The sequence below is a fragment of the Dermacentor andersoni genome, chromosome 2 (assembly GCF_023375885.2).
Source record: "Dermacentor andersoni chromosome 2, qqDerAnde1_hic_scaffold, whole genome shotgun sequence".
NCBI classification, from domain to species: domain Eukaryota; kingdom Metazoa; phylum Arthropoda; class Arachnida; order Ixodida; family Ixodidae; genus Dermacentor; species Dermacentor andersoni.
In genome coordinates this window covers 46353057-46371280 of record NC_092815.1, presented here as the reverse complement: position 1 = coordinate 46371280, position 18224 = coordinate 46353057, and the positions used below count along the sequence as shown (strand labels likewise).

General features: G+C 46.5%; 2 protein-coding genes and 1 pseudogene across 2 annotated transcripts in view; 2 read left to right on the top strand and 1 right to left on the bottom strand.

Moving 5' to 3' along the window:
• LOC126542348 (E3 SUMO-protein ligase RanBP2-like) overlaps positions 1-18224 on the top strand; it is a 171153-nt gene that overhangs the window by 58070 nt on the left and 94859 nt on the right. Inside the window, exons 16-18 of the mRNA XM_050189386.3 lie at positions 2610-2730; positions 6271-6582; positions 9130-9313. Of these exons, the coding sequence (XP_050045343.1) occupies positions 2610-2730; positions 6271-6582; positions 9130-9313 (617 nt within the window). The remainder of the gene's footprint in view (positions 1-2609; positions 2731-6270; positions 6583-9129; positions 9314-18224) is intronic.
• LOC126542353 (uncharacterized) lies at positions 10573-15396 on the top strand. Its single transcript, XM_050189393.3, has 3 exons — positions 10573-12117; positions 12928-13125; positions 14390-15396. Exons 1-3 carry the CDS (start codon positions 11805-11807, stop codon positions 14899-14901), a joined length of 1023 nt encoding a protein of 340 aa, XP_050045350.1. The 5' UTR covers positions 10573-11804; the 3' UTR covers positions 14902-15396.
• Positions 14641-17707, bottom strand: LOC126542352 (putative nuclease HARBI1; annotated as a pseudogene).

Here is an 18224-nt window from a genome sequence, read left to right as displayed (position 1 = left end):
CATTAACGCAATGTAGTCTTGGCACATGGGTCTTGGAAACTAATAGTTTCACTGGTGATTACGGTGCTTCCTAATGCTAAATTTGAGTGCAGCTGTTGTGGTGTTTTGAAATCGCGATATGTTGTGGCAAAGAATTTGATTCTGAGCGACAGGATGCACTCAGCGACGGTGCCAGACAGCTCAGACAGCTCGTTTAGCAGCAGCAGCATCAGACGAAGCATTTCTACCGGTTGTGTCGCTCATTGTTCAGAAAGAAAGCGTGAACATGGAAACGCTTCGCTCGCATGGAGTGCATTCTCTACAGTTGCCAACCGATCTTTTGGACCTCACGGGTGCCGAAAATAGTTGGAAATATTGAAAAGTCTGAAAAATTCTTTTCAGCTAGAAAAATAAAATATATTAGGTTTAGAGTGGCTTAAAAAAATGTCTAATAATGATCTGCATAATACTGTGCTTGGAGGCGATCAGATTTACTTGTGCAGTCGCCGACCGTTTATTCGGACCTCACGGGGACTGCGGAAATGTCCCAATAAACAGGCGTCTGAAAAAGCAGATTAATGGGGGGGAAAAAAATGAAATCCTTTATTTCCACGCACTTATTCGGGCTCGGCCGTAGGTTTGAAGAAATCGTGAATGTGCCGTTGCACGCTGTTCCGTTTGCGCGCAATCAGATAAGCCTGAATCTCGGAGAGGGTCGTATGGTCACTAGGCGGCTGAAAGCACAGTGACTGCTTGTACACGCTCCGCATGCGACGGCAGCGTAGCACGTGGTGCGTCATCTTCCGACTCGTAGTCATCGTCCGGCGGTGCAGCAGAAACCTGACGAATGATTTTGCCATCGTCGAGTTCTGCGCATGTCAGTACAGCAGTGTCAGCACCTGTGAAACTGTCAAATGAGGCGGTGTCCGGAATCGCAATGCAACCACTGCGCACGTCTCGGCAGAACATTTTCCGTGTCAGTAGGGAGCACATCGAAAGGCGACAAATCTTAGGCCTCCCGGCACCCGCTTGCCGGCATTCCCCAGCGCAGTCTGCGCGGGCACTGTCGGCGCCATTAGACACTTGACGCAATGTTTCATTGGATCACCGGAACCTCGACACATCACACAAAGCAAACACCAGTCGCACAAACGAAAAGCGTGGCCTACTCGCAACGTTGTGCGCGAAGAAACAAATCAGCTGCTGGATTGTCTTCACACGGCTTACTAAGCTAAAACCGGAACTGCTGTAGAGCCACTCTATTGAACCCATCGAACCAGGCAGAAATGATGATGACGAGCGGGGATTTGCAGCAGTGCCACTTCGTGGGGCCACAAGGAGGCTCCGTTCAAAACAAAAATGGCGTTCAGCAAGTCGAACCATGCACCGGTCAGAGTCGGTGCATGGTGCTCTCGATCGAGTTGGCTCAAGATCAGACGAGAGGTTGCAAGGTTCGGCAGTTGTTATACATTATGGTCTATGGGGAGAATGGCGGTGCCGCGAAGCAGACCAAATAATCGAGCTTGTTTGAATTTTTGGAGCAGGAAAACAGCAGGCCGGCAGAACACCAAGCCACTGTCTTAGCTGGCCTGTAACGCCTCGGCCGCTAGAACGTCGGGCTCGGTCGGCGGACAGGTAGCTCAGGCACCCCGGTGTGCAGCAAAAAGCACTGCACCAGGCCGCTATAACAGCAGGCCGCTGATGCACAGGAGAGCTCAGCCACGAGCGGGATCTCCGACCAGATCCGCACGGTAGCATGACACCCAGTTGCCAGTCATCGGCCTTGCTCAGCAGGCAGGTAGCTCAGGCGTCCCGGTCCCCAGCAAGAAGCGCTGCACCAGGCCGTTATAGCAGCAGGCTGCTGGTATGCAGGAGAGCTCAGCAACGAGCGGGACCTCCGACCAGGTCCGCATGTAGAGCAGGACACCCGGTCGCCAATCATCGAGCCTTGAACCGCCGTTCTGCAAGCTGCCGTTCAAGACTTCCGCTCGCTCTTATGCTCTGCTCGGTCTCACACCGCTTCCTTGTTGGTGGCACATGGTCTTCAGGAATCAGCATCACCAATTCTCTTCTTGTTGTTGCCACAACACAATCATCATCAAGCTGGTCTTGTCACCGCCACACGCCACTATCCACATCATCACAAACAGCTAATTACTGCATATGAAATACGAAGTAAACTTAGATTTATCGATCATGTAAACTGCTTTAAACATTGTGTACTAAATCAACAAGCATGGAGTCACGCTCGCACTGACAAATATGACCCCTCCCCCCTCGCAAGAGAGAGAGATGCAGCACATCAAGCCACCAACCTGCTTTCCTCACACTGTATAGCATATGGCAGCTGCAATCTTATCACTCTTAGACTTTATATGGAACCTCACGTTGATGCCAAAAGTGTAAATTTGCTTGAAGTGCCCATATTATTGCCATTGCAATAAATAGTATGTTTTGGCCTATTTTTGAAGCGTGACCACTTTCCCCTTCTGTTAATATCGTAATTGTATACATTTGTATACATTTGTATACATTTGCTGTGAAATTGGGCATGTAAAATGAAACTTCGTATGTAACGGTGCATCACTGCAACTGGATGGTATATTCTCGCCTCTCCGTTGTTTACTCAGGGACCGAATGGCTGACTTCAGGCGCCTTCTGCAAAGAGGGCTTGAAGTGATCCGTGGAATTGGAAACCATAGCATGGACCTTGCTCTGGTTGTTCACTTGGCTAGGACATTTGCAAAAAAGGTACGTTTCACAACATTGCTTTGCGACAGTTATACAAGAGCAAGACAATAGAACCTTCTTTTTTAGAAAATATCTTTTAAGAAATAAATCAGGGGGGGGGGGGAAGGGAGAAATGTGCCAACCATAAAAACGCATGCTTTGAAGTCGCTAAATAATTTGGCAGACTGGTCTGTAGTTCACAACTACGTAAAGCAAAGTGTTGCGAGGTTGTTGCAGAACGAGACACCAACACGCGACGAGCTGGTGGAGCGAAGCGGCCCCAAATGTGTGCTCTCGTTCTTCTATTGCATGATGTTATAAGACGGTGATGTGTTACTGGAAGAGCGAAACACCATGTTCACTTTGTGCTGTCTGCAGCAGGGAATGGCAGCACGTTTGGGTTATCGCCTATTAAAAGCACGCAGTATGCTTCCATTTGCACCACGCCTCACATGCTGTTAAATGGATAGGTGAAGATGCTTATCGCAGTAGGGTTGGCAGCGATAGCTAGGAATCGGTTGTGCGGTGACTCGCTGGATTTGCTGGTACTTGAGATGTGTGTTGCCATTCTTCTATTGTGTAGACTTTTGAGGAGGGACGCAGCCTCCGAAAGCAAAAAAAAAAATGACTAAAAGCTTTTTTTAAAACTGCATATTTGGGCCGATATGTCAGCTACCTTTTCTGTAATTATCAGGGCTTAATTTGCCATGAAACTACTACTTCAATGAAATACAGTGGACAACCGATGATTCGGACTCCCAGGGAAACGTAAATAAGTCCGAACTATAGAATGCCCGAAAAATGAAATGTATTGAAGAAAGATCACAAGTCCGAACTATAGAATGCCCGAAAAATGAAATGTATTGAAGAAAGATCACTTGATATAGGTTTCAAGGCATCTGTGCACGAGAGAAGTGGTCGATGCGTTTCTGCACTTACTTCCGCTTACGTGCGACCACGTCTGCCTGTATTTCTGCCAGATTTGATTTTTGCTGCATGCCCATGCAAGGACTGCAACAGCTTATGTGAAAGGCTCGGAAGCACACAGTACATCATCCGAGTCAGTGTCGCTGTTTGACGGTGGGAGAGCTTGCTCAATTCTTGCATCATCAGCTCGGCACACGACAAAACCGCGCTGTCGACGTCTGCAAAGTCTTCAAGTCTAACGGTGGCAGGAACCGGCACACAGCAGCCCAGCAGGTCATCAATGATGTCCGCATTTGAGCTCTTTATGATAAGTGGCAATTCAGCCTCTTCAATTGCAAAGTCGGGCTCATTCGGACTGCGACTCAAGACTCATTTAGAGTAGGACTACGAGGGCACCGTTGGGGCCATTTGATGTGGCCTATCTATAACTTCACGAGAAAGACTTGTTGGAGCCAGCAGAGAGCTTAAACAAACAAGCACAGCATGGCAGAACGCTGTGCGCAAGTCAAACTCAACAGAATGGTGATAGCAGGCCATGTGCGGGAGTACCGGAAAATGATATGATGATCGCGATGTTCATATGACCTGACAAGTCAGGCAAAGCGTCCAAGGTTGGCACTTGCAGTTAAATCTCGGAGGCGTAAAGCAGCGATCAAGGCTAGGCCTCAGAGATTACCATCTAGCATGTAATCTCTGAGGCCATACTTGGTGTTTCGTCGAGGTTGCCAGAGGACATAATGCTGGCAGAGTTGGCGTGCACTACAGGCATAGACGGAGTCCAGATAATCGAACGTAGAGTTGGCGGCTGTCCAAAATATTGCTCGTCTTTACACATCTAAGTCTATAGGGCCATCGGTGCTGCCACGAAGCTGTCTGGATTATCGGTGTCCGATTTATCAGATGGCGACTGTATATAACAAGCTGTGGCGGCGGTGCGTAGTTGCTGGAACAACCGTCCCTTCAACTGAGTGCTGTTTCTGCACAATATAACCGACCGACGCCAGCTTGGTCCCCCCCCCCCCCCCCCCCCCCCCGCCCTTGAATTGCTGCACTTTTGCCGCTCTTTGTGGCAGCATCGACAGTGCGGTGAATGCATTATTCGCTTGTGATTGGGAAGCTCGTGGGGGCTTTCAAGTTTTCTGTTTTTCAGAAGCAAAGCTGTGAACATTTTTTGGGCCAAAGGATGAGTTAATTATTAAATTTTCTAAATTGACGAGGTGTTGCTGAATTTTTTAAAGACGTCTTTTGTGAGGTTCTCACCCATGATCAGGTATTTGCTGTCTGACCGAGCATTTTAACATAGCTGGCAATCGCCTCAAATTGTTTAAAAAAAGAAAAAAACGAAAGAACATAAAAGCAATATTTACTTACCACTTATATTTGCATAATATTTTTACTGGTCAAAACGGAACAGCTGACAGAATAAGAAATTGTAGACCAACTCTGCAGAGTGTCTCTGCAGATCGTCTTAAGACGTAGAAGAGGAAGGGAAGGACATAGCAGGGCTTGTAGCCGAGAAAGTAGCAACTCCTCAATCCTTGGAATACATACAAAGCCTAAAGAACTATTTTGAGCAAAATACTAGGACGGCAGATCAAGTGAACAGCCTTGTAATGATGAGACATGTATTGTCTCCATCACCAAAGCTGTTTAACATACAGTGCAGTCGAAGCTTACTAGCTTTGATCAGGAGAGGAATAAATCCATTCTTTATCTGTGCTTGTGACTTGTAATTCACTCTGGTTATAACAGACCCAGTTAGTGTTTACAAAAGTCTCTTGTAACAGTATTACTTGTACTACATACTTTTTCCAACAGATCAAAATCTTATTCACTCTCAAGGTCTGTTATAATGATGTTATACTGTATCTTGATTTACGTGTACCCAAGTTACTGATAGCTTGTTGCATGATGTTACATGGGCAATCTTAAAAACACGTGAGAAATGCGAAGTGCAATATACAACAAGAAAAAATTAGAGGTGTGTGAATACTAAATAGTAGATTTCTAATTAAAGATCAGAAAATTTATCACCAAGTTTAATGCTTATAAATTTCAGACAAGAAAACATGGTGCTGCATATGCTCGAGAGTCTTCTAAGCATTGCGAAACAAAAATACAACAAGCTATCAATAACTTGGGTACACGTAGATCAAGATACAGTATAACCTCATTATAACAGACCTTGAGAGTGAATAAGATTTTGACCTCTTGGAAAAAAGTATGTGTTACGCAATGCTTAGGAGACTCTCGAGCATATGCAGCGCCATGTTTTCTTGTCTGAAATTTATAAGCATTAAACTTGGGGATACATTTTCTGATCTTTAATTAGAAATCTACTATTTAGTATTCACATACCTCTAATTTTTTCTTGTTGTATATTGGACTTCGCATCTCTCATGTGTTTTTAAGGTTGTCCATGTAACATGCTGGGGTATTATCGTGTGACGATTTGGAAAGCAAACAAAATAGCACTTTTGTGAAAGGGTGATTTTTAACAGTATTGAGAGGGCAAGCAAACTGTTGGCTTTTCAATCTTACAGGATTGCGCTCCAGCATGTTGCACTGGAATGAAGACCTTGAACTTTGGTATGCATTGCATTATGACATTGTCCTCATGGTTCTGGTTTGCAGTCGTCGTTCAGGCGTGCTGATGGCCTGGAGGAGGAGTCTAAGGCCCTAGAAGACAGGGCGGCACACTATTGGGAGGTTGTCATTTCTATGCTGGAAAAGTCTGGCAGCACCAGCAGCCCACTGTCGGCATCACGCCGGCTGTTTTGTGTGTCAGCCAGTAGTGCCTTGACAGGGCCACAGGAGACAAGGGCCCTCAAGCAAGAAGCCAAGATGTTTCTGGCTGTGCGTGCTATGAATGCAGACTGTCTGGACGAGGCCGCTGAGATGCTCTCCCAGTTGACCACTGCACAGGCTGCCTTTTACACTGCTCTCGTAAGTCTTCCACACTGCTGTTACATTTATTGCGCTAAGGGATGTTGCTTTCTATTTTCCCGACTGCATTATAAGTTTGCTTCAGCAGGCTAAATTTGTGGTTGATCTCAACAGTTTGTGGTGCTGCTGTTCAAAGTGTCTCTACAACAGCACAGACAGTCTTTCAGTAAGATGAAGTAATGTGTTCATTCCACACCTAGACCACTCATAACGTAAACACTTATAATGCAGGACCGGATATAATGCGGTGTTCTCCGACTCCTGCTTATCGTCTCATAGAACTCCGTGTATGTGCATGCCGCTTATAGTGCATCCATGCGAGACGAAATACTGGTTATAATGCGGTTGCCAGGAAATCCTGCAGACAAGCGAGACAGTAAGCACATTTCACAGTGAGGCGTGCTGGCCCAGTAGAGAGCAATGAGGATGATGCAAAAAAAGAGAAAGAGACTTGGAGCGAGTAAACAAACGGAGGGGCAAAAAAAAAAGTAAAAAAAAACTTGGCAGCAGTGTGCTGGCTCCGCAGGTGTGCGGCGGTTTCCTAGGCCACGGAGAAGCCTTTTGCGTTCGTCCGCATCGAATGTATGTGCATTGCCATTTTTTGACTGACGATTTCTGAATTATCGGTGAGGCTTGGAAAATGAATTTTGACCGTTAAATCAATTTGTTGTTTTTGCCAACTCCCCAAACATGGAAAAATCTTTCTAGGTATACTTTGTGGCGCAAATACATTTCTTGAAAAGGGACAGAAGAAAGGAAGACAGTGAAGCGCCAAACTACCAACTGTTTAATGACGGCCTCAACAAACGTATAGAAGAAAATACAACTTCCGCTCTTAGCACTTACAAGAAGCGTTTGAAATTTGTGCTACGTTATTGGGGAGATAAATAGAACTGATTGCTAGCTTCAGCGCGTCGCTCAGACTGAGGCAACGTCCCTTTGGCGGTTTCGGTTTCGCCGCGTGATCGCAACGGAGGTGCGCGAAACGTCATTTTCTTTGTCGGCACTCTCTTGCAGGGCGGTGGAAGTTGATTTCTATCTTGATCGGCGCTGCTCTTAGCTTGTTTATCAGCGCCATTCGCGAGGTATTCCCGCTCTCAGTGGCAACGCGCTTTCGCGGTTTCGGTTCCGCCGCGTGATCGCAACGAAGGCGTGCGAAACGTGGTTTTTCTCTTTGTCGGCACGCTCTCGCAGGGGCGGCGGAAGTTGATTTCTATCTTGATTGGCACTGCTCTTAGCTTGTTTATCACCACCGCTCCAGAGGTATTCTCGCTCTCTGCGGCAACGCGCTTACGCGAGAGGGTGCATCAGACCTCTACCCAAGGCAGCCGCACGCACAGAAGTGATTTGTGCGCTAACACAACTCCTTGCTCCAAGAGAGCAGACACGCATTTTAGGTGTGCAAACTGCGACAAGGCGCTGTGCGTAGACCCGTGTTTCAAGGAGTACCCCGCTCGGAAATGCTATTGAAGATCTTGCAGTTCTGAGTGATGCCGACACCAAAATACTGTTCCTAATTATTTTTTAGTATTTTTTCCCGACTTTATACATTTTGTACATTCAAGATCTGCATTAAAATAATTTGACCACCTGGGAAAGTTTTTTTCAAAATAATTCGACCCTCAAAGGGTTAAACAGTACCGCTTAAACATACTTTAGTTTTAAAAGTAATAGTCAAATCCCCGACTCAACGGCCATTGAACGTAGTGCATTTTGTATCCGCATAAACCATACCAGCGTATTGCGTACATATCGGTTAACACATAGTGTTTTCACTTTTTGTTGCGCAATCCTGGCAGTGCGTCATCCTCATCGGGCAGCCCGGAAAAAAAAGCCTCGGAGATCGGAACAGTGGCCTCCAAGCGCCCTGTGGTTTTGCGCGTGAAGCCACATCAACATCATCATTTCAGAACTGTGCCAGAGAGTGTTGTGACGTTGTGCAAGCAAGGACTTGCGTCATATGCTCACGTCACGCCGAAACTTGGATAAAAAAGACTCCGGGTGCTCAGCATAGAATCCAATTACTGCATCCATGCCAGCAGATGCAGTGAAATCGGTACAAACCAGCCATCGCGCCTAGCTCTTTACATCGCTGATCGGTGGTGCTACCATTTAAAGACGTTCCTCTTGTTAGGCTGTGAGTCATTCGAAACGAGAAACTAACTATAAAACTGCGCAAATTTATCCATAATTTACTATGTCATCGAGATGGCTTGAGAATGCGAAAGCTGTTTTACACACTCATTAACTATGAACGAAGTGAGTTCTACAACAGGTGGCCAGGATTACCACCAATTTGTCCATGCTCTATATGTAAACAGTGCATATCTGGTAACGTTAAAATTGGAAAAATATTGACTCATACATATTTTGAGCCCACTGTTAGTCTAAATATGCTAAATTAAAGCTGTCAATATAATAGCCCATACCAGCATGGTATTGAGATTTCAGTGTATCCATTAGCTTCCTGCATCTGATTGTGAACCTAACCCAGTCTAATAATTTTTATTAGCGATTGGTATCAGTTGTTGTGGCATTGGCACCCAGGTGATGAAGAAGATGGCCCAGCGTGAGTCTCCCCAGCGAGGTGTGCAGCATGCCCTACTTCAGAGGGAACGGGCCGCGCTGCAGCTTGCCCTTGAGCGTGGCCGCCGAGAGCCGGACCAGGCCCTGGCGTCTGCTGTACGCGCTCAGCTGGATGACCTTGAGGGGCGCCTCATTAATGTCTCAAGTGAGCATCTCTTTCATGCTTCAACAGACGGTTGGCTTTTGTTAACACGGAAGAATCTTGATGGTACAAATTTCTCGGGGTGGCACACAAATTCGTATAGCCCAAAAATATCAAATAATCTGGAAATAAAAGGAGGATGCAGCAAGGAAATGGCCAAATTGCTAGAAATTTCCAATCTAATGAATTCTTTTTTTTCTGCCATTTCAAGACCTTCCTTTATCTCATGGCAAAATATTTCGAAGAAGCATGCAGCAGAATTTGAGAAAATTCTCAGGAGATGCCATCGCACACTTGATTGCGTGAGCGTGGCTTTCTATTGTCGCAGTACTGTCATCTTGGTACTGCTATAAACACAAGGGATCAGATATTGAGGTCGCCGCAGCGCTGTGTTTCTCATGCAGAAATGAATGCAACCAAAACAAGTGCGTAAGGGGAAACAAAAATGCTGTTTGCTGCGATTGCTTCAGACAAATTCATAGTTGTGATTGACACTATCATGGATGGTGACCACTCGGATCCTGAGGCAAGCAGCCATCGTTTCATGCGTGGTTGTGAACACAAGAATATAAAAATGCAGAGCGTTCCTATCGTTCCTGTACCGCTTCCCATATTTTGTTTATTTGGATTCCTCATTTGTGACTCTCCTTTATAGGGACGCTCTGAGGGTTTGAATTGATCAGAGTTTTTAATGCCATTAAATAAAACATTGCTTGCCGGGGCCACAGGGCTAGTCAGAATTTCTGGAATTCACAACTCGTTAATCCGAAATTTCGTATAATTCTAAGTCCAACAATGTTTCATTCATTTCAATTCATTCAACAATGTATTGAAAGCAATATGTGATGCATCCCGCTAATTCACTCCGAAATCCGCACCACCACTGGTAATTCGAACTCCATGCCATTGTGATGGGGAGGGTGCTAGTGCGTGAGAGCACGTTGGCGATGCCGGCATCGCCACACAGGCCATGCTGCTTTGCTCTTTACATATGTGGCCCTTTGTTTAGGCCCGACTTGAGAGAGATACGTTTGCGCCAGGCCAGGCAAGGCCAGCGCTTCTGTTGCAGGTCGGTTCTGCCTCTCTCAATACTTTTAAGGGGGGACACGGGTCTTCAGGCAAAAAAATCGCTAAAAAGATTGATTTTTTGAAAAGAACATTTTCAATACCTACAGCTACTGTTCCTTTAATTCGCCAAGTTTCACATCTCGCGCAACAGTATTTTGTCTGCAATATCGATTCATAACATCTTTGTGAGCTTAATTCCGCGCAAAAAACAACCCTTTTTCTCGCAGTGCATAGCTGTTTTCCTACGCGAGCGATCATAGCTATCTTACCCCCGAATGCAGAGATCTAACTTGGATCGGGCTTGGACTTGACTTGACGAAGTCGGCCCGAAGCAAGAAGCGGACTTCAAAACGCCCAAGTCGGCTTCCGCGTTTCATAGACGCTCAAGCTGACTTGCTTCGTCAAGTCAAGACTGTGCTTCAATGCAGAAGCCGGTTGCTCGTCTGCGTTCGAGGTTAACAATAAATTCATTAGCGTAAGGCACGTTGTACAGTAAAAAAGTGTGTATCTTTCCAAATTTCTATCAGGGCATAAGTGCTGAAGTATAGTTTGGGTAATCTGACGGTGTCCGCCGCCGCGATGCGCAGTGTTGCTTGCAGAAAGCGACCGTTACCCGTGGGTTTAAGTGGGTTTCACGTTTCGGTGTTCTGGCGCGCTTTTTGAGTTGCAGGTTTCACCATTTTTCCAAGTCGGTGCTCCGCTTTTACGCGACAGTGTATTTGAGTGCAAATTAACAACCTTTATAGGCACATTTATTTCGGTTTTAGCTTTTTTTTTAACCAAAAGGTCTTGTTGCACGTTTGTAGGAATGGCCATAGAGAAGCGAACGAAATGGTTGGTTCGTATGGTGGTCTTTCAACGGCTTTTGTTCTCGATTGCCGCAAGGCGTTCGTGCGCCGTCTGGGCGGGCAACCGGATGCAAGAGGCCGAGATGAGGCATATGGTCGGTTTCGGGGGAGCTCGCGCGTCCCTTTTCGCCTATAGGCATTCCAGCAGAAAGGCAGCGGCCCTTGTTCTGGTCCGGCTACGTGACCCTTTGAAGAAAAGACCAATCTATTCGAACGCACTAGGCTGGAGTCATAAACAAGAAAAAAACAGCAACATGTGCTGCGAACGAGGAGTACCGAGCGCCGTAGAGTCCCCTGTCCGGACCCATATGGGTGACAACACCCGATAAAAAAACAAAATAAATACATAAACAAAATGACACGTGCAAACGATTTGCCGCATAGATGGTTTGTCGAGAACAACGAGAGGGAGATTGTGGCACAGTGATGGACATAGCAAATTGCCAGCCCGTGTCGTCTGCTAGGAAAGTGTCGTCTGTTAGGAAAACAAGTTGTGGGGCTCGCGCGCCGTCCGCGTGCCGCATTTGCTACGAAGTTGTTGTCCTGTCAACAAGCTCACGTCGCACTCACGTACGCTCATGTCGCACTCACGTACGCTCTCCTGCGAAGAGAATGCACCGCAACGCAAGACGGCACCTCGTTTTACTGAAGACGAGAAGAGCCTACTGACCGCACTTGTCAGTGACTGCAAGCATATTGTAGAATGTAAAAAAACTGATGTCGCATCATTGGCAAAGAAGAACGAAACATGGAAAGAAATAGCTAAACAGTATAATGCGAACCACGGGATTACGCGGCGTGACCACCTCCAACTGAAGAAATGTTGGAACAATCTCAAGCAAAAGTGGAAAGAGGAAGCTGCAAAAGAAAAGCGAGAGCGCCACAAAACTGGTAAGCGCACATGTTCTGTATGACTGGCTCATTTGGGGTACTTTTTATTATGCTCGCGCACTTCTTTTGTGTTCGGTGGATGAGTGCGTGACAGTTTGGCATGCTGAGCGTAAATATGGTTGTGAGCGCTAATAACTAGTGATGCCATGTGTAATCATTGGAGATGAGAAAATACACTCGTAATCACGTTTTCCGCAAGCTGTTGTCTTATCACGAAAATTGCAGGCACATGTAACCTGCCTTACACGTTAAAACAGTCCTCGAGTATTTTCTTGCGCCAAGGGGACTGCTAGATATGCAAAGACTTTAGCACAATTCAAAAAGACAGTGCCGTGACAGAGACACAGGACAGCGCTAACTTTCAGCTGACCTTTATTGAAACACAGAGACAGATATATAGCGAAGCAGGTATGAAAGATTTGTATCTTTTGCATCTTTCCATACCTGCTTCGCTATATATCTGCCTCTGTGTTTCAATAAAGGTCAGTTGAAAGTTAGCGCTGTCGTGTGTCTCTGTCACGGCGCTGTCTTTTTGAATTGCGCTAAAGGCTTTGCCATTATGAGTAAACCGTACCAACTAGCTCAAGAATCAGCTTTGTTGGACTGCTAGAGATCTTTGAGCAGGACTTTCACTAAAGCAACGCATATGAGGTCGGGCAGGCGTGTTCTGCGTATTCCTTCGTTATTATTCTGGTTCCGGTAAACCAGTTTACACTCAAAAGATAAAAAGTGGCGGAGTACAATTATTTATTGAAGCAGCTATTGAAGAGTGCGTCTATTTTGTGCTGAAACTACTTTATTTCTCGTTAGGAGGTGGACCGGCACCTTCGACCATGGCCCCCATCCACCAGTTGGTGGGATCGATTGCTGGCCACATAGCAACGCGGGTAGATAACCCTTTCGATTCAGATGGGACCCAATACCAGCCTCCCGTCGAAAGTCTACCTGTGGTGAGGCTACTCCAACCAATGGTCGATGGGCAAAATGAGCTGGACTTTGACTTTCAAGGTAGGGTGTTTTGCCTGTGAAATGCACTTGGGTCATAAGAAAGGGATTTTCTTTGCGGAGGAATGTGATTTCTACGTAGACATAGAGCGGTGTACGCTGCATTTCGAGCGGGCACTTAACCCCAAGGTGACGGGAAACACTACTGTAAAGAGGCACTGTAGATATGGTTGTGTGACTATGAAACTATAGAATGACTGCATTGGTGGGATGCCAGAAGGGTGACCTACCTCAAGCTGTTTCTGTACTGGGTAGCACATTGCACATGTTTGTTTTTTCAACCGACATGCGTGCATTTGGCGTGAAGTTGTTTTGTAGCAGAAGGCATGGGCAAAGCTCTTGTGAGGTGGTAGTGAGCGGTAAAGAATGATGTATAGCTCAAGATCGTCAGAAGGATACAAGAAAAGACAGATCGCTAACTTCCAACAACCTTTATTTAAAGAAACAACGGTTCATGTACATTTAGGCGACATCACGTGACAGCGCAAATCACCTTTTTAGGAAGTCATTCTCTTTATTAGTCAGAAGCAATGACGGAGTTCACACAGTTTCGGCCAAGACCTAAAATCACATTGGCTTCCATAATTTAAGGTTTCAACCGTTTGCGATCCTTACAGACAACAGTACATGCGTCAAATGAAGTCTTGAATCCACAGCTTCTACAGTTAATCACCAGCCAGCCATCACGATTATTTTTCACCCGATTTGCATACTCACGAACGCGATCGTTAAGGCAGTGACCCATCTTATCTATATACAGCTTACGATATGAAAGCGAAGCCTTTTAAACCGCATTGTAGATATTGTAGATACAACTGGCAAACTCCACTCTGCGTTTTTAATTACACCTACTCATACAATCAACACTATATCGTAAACGACACAAATTACTTTGTTTGCATGGAGCAAAGAAGTTAGCTTCGGAATGGTTACCTAGCTTTCTGAAATTATGGAAGAAATTGTGAAGGTGAGGAATCACTGCTACATCGGCACATGTGTTCACAGCCCTAGGGCTCCTCGGAAACCAGTTTGGAATCCTAGGAATCATTACCATTTTAAGTGCACATGCTCTGATATTCTCATCTAATTGGTGATTGTTTTTTCATGTTTTAAGCATTCTCAACTTTATAATTTTTCCAGCTGTGAACAGTTTCAATATGTAGTTCCCAGAAATGTATAACTCTTCTCTGCATGCAGAGATGGACTTCATTGGCTGTGTCATATAGTGCTCCCTAATTAACGTTACACCACCTTTCGTTTATTACAGATGATCAGTGGGATGCCACGAGCCTTGCTGAGCAGTCACAGCCACCAGCAGGTACTGAAGCAAATGAGGACAACACCTCCTCTTCGATCGTGCAGCCCAACACTGAGCAAAACGCTCCTGCAGCAGGCCACACCGACAGCTCCAATGCTTTTGGAGCTGCTGTTAGCTGCAGTTTTGCTGCAGCAACTGCCACTGGGGACGTCTGCAGGACTCCAAGGGGGCGGTTGGCCCTTTTGGAAAAGACGTTGAGCGCTGAAAACGACGTCCGTTCAGAGCTCCTGAGGGAGGAGCATGCTGTCCGTGTGCGGCTGCTTCAGGAGAACCACGCCGCCATGCTGCAAGAACGAGCAGAAAAGAGGGCATTTGAAAAACAAGTAGAAGAGCTTGAGCTTATGAAGCAAAAAAATGAGCTGGAGAAACAAAAGCTGGCCTTAGAGATTCTTCAAATAGAAAAAGAAATTAAAAACGAACAGCTCCGCGGGCTGCGGTGTACTGAGACACATGAAAAATAAAAGAATCTGTCAGCAAAAATGTGATGTGCTGAAACCACGCAACAGTGCGTTTGGATGCGTCCATTGTTCAAAAGTGCATGGCCGTGTGTAGCAGTCCTGAGAAGCTTTTGCATGCCTGTCAAGCAATCAATTGGACCACTGATATGCACGGTGATCAGGTAGCACGTTTTGGAACAGTAAAGATCAGGGAAAATGTGTGCAGCTTTGGTAGCCACAGCAGCAACAGAGAATGGCGGCAGCAAATATTTCCTCAATAGCATTCACTTTCTGGAAGATCAATACAGCATTCTCGAAGAATTTAATCAAAGCGAACGTAATAACAAATGCAGCAGCTTGAACTTGATAATTTTAAAGGAAAAACGGCTCTGTGAGGTGCAACTGGTTTGTGATTCAACAGCCTCCCAAACTAAGGAGAAAATAAAACACATTCTAAAAAATGATAGGATGTCGGTAGTCGTACACGTAGGTGCACTTCGCAATTATGCTTGAGTTCAGATGTATAGCACACTGTGGAGAAATCTGCAGTCTTTACCTAAGTGAAGCTCTTCTGGATAAGTAGCTGCCGTGCTTGCATTCCTGAAAAGCTGTCAGTGAGGCGATCAACTGGTGGCAAGTGCAGTGTTCGATTTGCCGTTGTCGTGCTGGAGGGGCTTGGGAGAACTCTGTGAACAGGAGGCTGCGGCTCCTTCAGCAGACAACCCAAGTTGTGCAGTGCTGCACAGGCTGTTACAATGAGGACGATGTTTGCCTCCTTATGCTGCAGCCCCATATCCAGGCAAGGAAAGCGGCGCTTCCAGACGCCGAACGCCCTTTCAACAATGTTGCGTGTCCTTATGTGGGCTTTCTGGTGCCTGTTTGTATAAAGGTTTATTGCACGTTATCCCACAAGCATTACGATTCGATGCCACACCTCAACAATGTGGTCCATGTTTCCGTCATGCAACGTCACCGACATGTTAACTTACCTTCCTTGTGGTGTGTGTGCTGGGCCAGCATCTGAGAGCGGTGTCAGCAAGAACGGCTGACATGCATACCCCGCATCTCCCAGCAACACTCCAGGCACCCTGCTCTCCTCGTAGAGCACCCGCAAGCGGGAATTGTAAAAAATTCGGCTATCGTGCACCGAGCCTGGCCAGCCGGCAACGATGTCAAAAAATTGCAAGTGTGGTCCGGCGACAGCCTGCATCAAAGCAGCAACATATCATTCAGCAGAATTAAGGCGCATTTACTTCGTGAGTTCGGGATAAACTACCCGTGTAGTACGGATGCATGTTGTTGCACACAATCACTGTCGATAAAGTCTTTCGATCACAAACCGCAGACAGTAGTCCTTCAAGAACCCCCGCGAAACCCGCATTAATGGGCAAGCAGAAAACGAAAAAAAAGAAAGAAAATAAAGTGTTACTATGTTATAGTCATGCACATTATAGGAAACGAAGGTACATTCTAATACAATCACACTGGGTTTAAAATAATATGACGGACCTCGAGCGCAGCAAAACATGCGACGAAGGTACAAGCTCCGAGCCCCTACATATTAGCTGCATTAATATACTCCGCCAGCGCTCGATACAAGCGAGCTATGAATGTACGTCCCGCAAGAATAATAAAAAAGAAAAAAGAAAGCACAACACATGCAGTACACGAAATACAGGCGAGCTAAACTGTTCAGAGTGTTTCAATTTTCATTGCTTACCTGCACGTTGATGGAGAAAAAGCCCTTGCGGTTACGGAAGACCTCCGCGTCGTCACCGCCGGGGCTTTTAATGCGCACGTGTGTGCAATCAACGCATCCGGTTACGCCAGGAAATTCAGCCACTTCATAAAAATCCCGCATCACTTTGGGAAGTCTGGCCGACTGCGGGAAGCGCACCAGCATCGGGCGCAGGTGCTTCGCGATGAGCAGAGTCATCTTTCCAACTGCGCGGCACACTGTTGACTGAGGAATGCAAACCAGATCCCTGGTGACTGTTTGAAACGTGCCAGCACCGTAAAACCTCGAGAGCCATCAGCAACTGCAGCATGGGAGGCACAGGCTGTCCTCTGTTGTCTCCGCTTTCCCGGATAGGCAACATAGCGAGAAGCTGTCGCACGGCGTTCTTCGTGAATCTGTAGCGACCGAGGAATTGTTGGTCGTCGTACAGCTCCATCGGATTCCCTCGGTCACGTAGGGCGGGTCGCGGAATTCTTGGCAAGGAATGCGCCTCTGAAAATGCTGTATCCATGGCGTGGCAAGCAAACTCGAAAGCAGCTAACCTGCGCGCGACATCCGTTCGGGAGGCTGCCATGTTGGAATACCGCTCGAAGTCAGTTTCAAGCTAGCCCGGGAGCAGACTTGAAACGCGGGTGGACTTCGACCCAGCCAAGTCGTTCGCAAGTCGTCCGCAAGATCGAGAACGATTTAAGACGCGCGGCGAAGCTGTCTTGAGACTGCCAGAAGTCAAGTTCGAGCCAAGTTAGATCTCTGCATTCGGGGGTTAGTCTCGTTGGAAAGAGGAGTCTTTCTTCTTCAATTTCCTGCCAAAAGTGACTTTGGGAAGAAAAAAAGGTTCAAATGTGCGATCCCATTCATTGACTAGCGTCCGTAACCAGAAATGCGTGCTGTGGTTGGCTGCGCAAGGTTCCTGTCATTCTCCATTCCGCAGGTGACGCGACGGCACGTCTCGTATGTTTGTGACAAGTGCGCAACGATTTCCGATCCACCGGGAAGTTTGCCACGAGGCACAACTTTGGTAAAAGAAAGAACCGATCAGCTTATAACTTTCAAAAGTGTTCAATTCTTTCGGAGAACATCGAGAATAGTGTGCTGCCAATGGCAAGTGCTGCCGAAGCTGCGGACGATGCTGAAGTAGGCCTAGCCAGCTCGCTAACGAGTGAAAGTGTTCCGGACAGTGGCGGCGTTCGGTGTGACACTGCACTGTTTCAGCTTGCGGATTTGCTGCAGAGGGAGGTGAATGTTAAAAAAAACGACCAAGTTCCTGCTTCAACGCCAGTTTACGAGAAAATTGTATCCGAAGGGTCCGAATACCTTTATCGAAATTCAAATCTTCTGCCACCTAACCGGGGAAGGGGTGACATTGTATATGCCATCACCACTCTTTGCTGCTTTTGGTGAGTGAAACGGTGCCCGACAGACAGGGGCACCGAGCCAAGACACAGCGGCAGATTTGCCGCTGCAGGTGTTTTTTGGTGAAGTGGCCTAGATCGTTCGGGCATCCCACGACACCACATGGTACTTGAATTCTCTGCCACTTGAAGTTTGTGCGAGTTTTAGAGCAAGCAAAACCAGTGCAGCACTACGCAATAACGAAACTGCTGAAACG

Excerpts from the sequence above, each read along its gene's own strand:
- LOC126542353 (XM_050189393.3), top strand. The coding sequence starts at position 11,805 with ATGTCGCACTCACGTACGCTCTCCTGCGAAGAGAATGCACCGCAACGC. Across the intron at positions 12,118-12,927 it reads GCGAGAGCGCCACAAAACTG|GAGGTGGACCGGCACCTTCG; the intron begins GTAAGCGCACAT and ends ATTTCTCGTTAG. Across the intron at positions 13,126-14,389 it reads GCTGGACTTTGACTTTCAAG|ATGATCAGTGGGATGCCACG; the intron begins GTAGGGTGTTTT and ends CGTTTATTACAG.